Raw genomic sequence first — 4,659 nt, 5'->3', positions numbered from 1 at the left:
ATGTTACAGCATTACATTAAAATTAGACTTAAACATCTTAGAGTAGTAAAACGTTTTTTTAATTTTTAACTAACACTCATACACACACACACACACACACAGCTTAATTGGCCTTAAATCTATACATATAATTGTTTTGTTGTATTTTTCTCATACTTTTTATTTATATTGATACATAATGGATGGCCACACATCTATTTTGCCAAATTATGCTGATGTAAGATATTTGAAATGATGTTTTAAACACCATTGTTTAAGAAGGTAAGTTTACTTGTCTTTAAAAGTATGTTTTAACCCGTATGAAATTACTGAACTGATTTTACTGTGCAGTACAGGCTTCTGTGTAAGTCGTGGTAACACTTGGCTAAAGCATAAGTTTTAATATTACACTTAGCTGGTAACAGGATTCTTGTAGGTTTAGAAAATTTGTTTTTAACCAGGTTTTTATTTTATTAAATTTAGTTTTCTTTAATTCCTTTCATATTTTGCATTTGTTAAAATTACTTGAAGCCCATTTATTAATGTTTATTACAAAGAACATTCCAAATGTTAATTTCAATTTCTATTAATCAAATCTGACAATTTTATAATATTTATTTCCTGAGGTCTTGACTTATGCATAAAACTGGTTCTTTATTCGTAAACTTACATTTTCATAAACAAATCTAGTACATCCATGTGTAAAAAAGAAAAATATTAAAACACACAAGTGATACACATGCAGGAGTCACAAACAGTAAGTAATGGTAACCAGGTGATTTTATTAATAATATTACATAACAGAAAATAATACATTATGTAAATAAGTTGTACATTACACTATTTTTATGTGAGTCATTTGCTTTAGCCAGAGCTTTACATTTTGTTTTGATGCTGCCACACAGTTTTTCAATGTATAATTGTAGAATATTGTTCCAAGTGTCCTGTATTGCTTCCAATAATTCAGCCAAGTTATTTGATAACCATTTGAACAATTTTTAAATAATTCTATACAGTCTCAAGATTGTTCATATTATGACTTTATGCAGGCCAAGCCATGGTTGTGTCCTTTGGCCTCTTTACTATCAATATATCATTTCACCACATTTTTTGTATGCTTGGGATCATTACTTTGCTGAAAAATGAATTCTTGTCCAGTGAGTCATATTCTTGAAGGATTGTCATGATGGATGAGAATTTACCTGTACTTGTTAGCAGTCAAGGTGCCATCAGTTTTATGTTGCTCAACAACACCATTGACTGAGATGCAATCGCAAACTTGTGTTGGTCCTCCCCTCCACTGGAGATACTGTTCTTCTCTTTACTGTTGAACAGTCATAGATTGTTGCCAAACAATTCAAACTGGATACACATGTAAATAACTTGTCTCCAGCAAAACTTATGATGCTTGTTTGTGGTATGATTCTCATTTCAATCTTTTTTACTTTGTTCCTTTTTCTCAGCAATAACTTTTAAGCATCTGTAACTGACCATCATATATTTTGTAAAGAATATACCCCAAAATACTTAACACCACTTAAAAAAGAGTTTTGGTTTTTTACCTCAGCCAATTCCGTTATTAACAGTGCTAGTTTCACTTACCTTCTTCAACCTTATAAATGACTCCTACTGGAATGTGGAGTCTTGCATTCATGGATTGTCCTTCACTACCTAAAACTTTGTCATACAGTATATCAAACCTTAGAACCAAGAGTGCTCTTAATATTCTAGGTTTTTTGCTGATGTGGAATTTTCTGATTGGTTGAATGACAACCACTCACAGTGTAAAGTATCAACACAGGACTATAGAAAAATACTCAAGACCTTAATATCAAAAGTTCTAATAGCAAAGGTCCTAAGACTGAGCCCTGAGGTTACCCCACTTTTAACATTAATCCAATTTGACTGAACTGCATTTGTAACAACCCTCTACTTTCTTTCATCCAGCCACTCTTCTATCCAATTTGCTAACTTATCTCCCACACCTTTAGAAATAATTTTTTTGACAGGGCAAAATGAAAGTTTTGTCTTTTCTGATTCTGTAGCATTCTCAAGAACAGTGACTAGCGCTGAAAAAAAAAATCAAGTTGTTGAATCTACAGTAACAAGATTTTTCAATCTGCAATTTTACAATACATATTGTTGTCTTATTTTAATTTCAGAGTCGTGGGTACTTTACTGTATCTGTATTAATAAATGTGATAAGCTATGTTCTTTAAACTATTATTATATTATGCTATCTTTTTTTCTCAAAATACAATTCGTAAGTGTTTGTTAAGGTCTACTGTTATTTTTTTCTCTCACATTACATGAATTTAGGATATTGCTTTCCCGAGTTGGTAAAATCGTTTTATTTAGAAGTTCATCATACTTTCTTTTATTTTCTTCCTCAGGTGCAACAGCTCTTCCTGGAAGCATTAGTGCAACAACTAGCCCAACTTCCACTGTTCCTCCAACAACAATTTTAGCAGCTGTCAGCATGACAGGCATTTTGACACCAACACCTGCACCTCCACCAGTGACAAACCCGTTGGTTCCACCTCCTCTCCCTCCCAGAAGGAAGAGAGAACCTTCTGTAGGAGAAACATCTCCTAAAGTCAAGCAAGCCCCTGATGCTCCCATGCTTCCCCCACGAGAGAAAGAAACCAGCCCTCCCCCCTTACCTCCTAGGCGGGACCAGACTTGTGGGTCCACACTACCTCGCATGCATTCCAGTTCTCATCTTCCGCCTCATGTTAGATCTTTATCTGGACCTGGTTTCAACTTCTCCAGCTATCCTGATGTTACTTTACCACGTCGTATTGCTACTCCAGAGTTGCCCTTACAGCCTCCACCTACACATCGCAGACATTCTCAGACCAGCATTAACAGCCCTCCAACTACAGCAACACCATTTGTCAGAACAGCAGCAGTAGCTGCAGCAAGTTCTTCTGCTGGTAATCCCAATCAGCCTTTGTCATTTGGCTCAGAAACTCCTCAGCTGCCTCCAAAAACACACCGTTTCCTGATGAACAACCATGCCACAGCCAGGTAGCCCATAGGGAAAAAATAGACTTACTTAGCAATCTAGTGTATAGATAGATAAACTGATTTGGTGTTGAATGAATTATCAGAATGATAAGCGGCCAAGTGTGTGTGTGTATATATTTAACTTGCAATATATATATGTATTTTAAATATATACATACATACATACATACATACATACATACATAACTATCAATATATATGTGTGTGTATATATATGTATGTATAATTGTCTGTATCTCTATATGTGAGTGTGTGTGTATATATAGACACATACACACACACATACATGTGTGTACATGCTTTGGAATACAGCTGATCAACTACTGTGGTAAACACCTGTGGCCATGAGATTTAGTGTATAATATTAAATGCATTGTTTTTTGTCAAAGTACAGACACTCTAGTTATAGAAAACAGATAGATCTGGGGTTCGTCCAGTAACAGAGACATGTCTGAGGTTTGAAGCCCTACAAGAGATGCGACAAGCTCGACAGTGTGAAGAGTTAAACATTTAAGGCTCTTTGTATTTATTCCTCCTGTTTGTAATCATGATTTGTATAAACTCCATGAAAATGTAAAAGATTCTACTCTAGCAGTTTGTGAAGGAAGGAATAAAAAAGATTCTAAAAATTTACAGATGATGCTTGCTTTTACTTTTAGCATATTAACAGAATTGAAAGCAATGACAGTTTTGTAACCCAAATTTATTACATTATAATATTGAAGATACATAAGATAGATGTCTGGAAATATGTTAAATGAGTTATTTCTAATGAAGGAACAAGCTCACAATTTGAAAAATTAGGGTATACCAGATTCTGTTGCTTTAAGTCTAGATTTAGATTAACAGTTACAAGACTTGTAAATCCTGAATTGCCCTTCTACTTCCGTTCACTGTGGTGCAATATTGCATTCCATCTACACACATAGAATCATACCAGATATGCTTTCTGGTCTTCTTGGCTTGTTTTCTAACTGCACATGATGAATCATTCTAGATGTGTTTGCAGATGTTAATGGGGTGTTTTCTACCTTCATGTAATGAAGTATACCAGATGTGTTTTGTGGTCTTAGTGGTTACGTTTACCTTTAACATTGTGATAATCACTTAGTAGCAGATCCATCATTCTTTTTTTTTTCTCATCAATTACATGAAAATCTATATACCACAAACAATGTTCACTGTGATTTTTTCAATCCATGTGCAGAATGAATTTTTTTATGTGCATCAGTATCAAGGCAGTGTGTGGATGTGCACTACTAGTTTATTTTAGGGGGGTATTTTTAGACCTCGACCCTATTGGATCATTTGGCCGCCTTGCAGTGCTGCCAGTTGGTTATTTGGACGTTAGGCCTATCGACTGCCAGGGTCATTAAGGCCATCAAGGATGTGGGGGGTATTTGATTGGTTGTTATACGGTCACGCAGCTTAGAGGGAACACCGACCACAAATTTTCTTTTTGGGATATTTTTCAGTTTAAACTTTTGTGAATATACTCTGCTTAACAGAGTAGGTAATCTTTACTATATAGATGTAGAATATTATCCTGTGTAAAGTAAAACCACAACTGTTGGTTTCTATTGGACTGTAGCCTATACAGTGCGAACACTAACAGTTTTATTTCAATCCTCAAATGGGCTGCACTGCCAA

The 4,659-nt window shown here is 34.9% G+C and overlaps 1 protein-coding gene across 2 annotated transcripts in view; it reads left to right on the top strand.

The window, feature by feature from the left end:
- Positions 1-3,642, top strand: part of LOC106476348 (son of sevenless homolog 2-like) — a 16,894-nt gene extending 13,252 nt beyond the window's left edge. For both annotated transcript variants that reach the window (XM_022380245.1, XM_013937006.2), the window contains one exon: positions 2,373-3,642. In XM_022380245.1, the coding sequence (XP_022235953.1) occupies positions 2,373-3,013 (641 nt within the window). In that variant the 3' untranslated portion in view covers positions 3,014-3,642. The remainder of the gene's footprint in view (positions 1-2,372) is intronic.
- Positions 3,643-4,659: the final 1,017 nt, after the last annotated feature.

The sequence above is a fragment of the Limulus polyphemus genome, unplaced genomic scaffold (assembly GCF_000517525.1).
Source record: "Limulus polyphemus unplaced genomic scaffold, Limulus_polyphemus-2.1.2 Scaffold10353, whole genome shotgun sequence".
Taxonomy (NCBI): Eukaryota; Metazoa; Arthropoda; class Merostomata; order Xiphosura; family Limulidae; genus Limulus; species Limulus polyphemus.
This window is presented reverse-complemented; position numbering and strand designations above follow the sequence as displayed.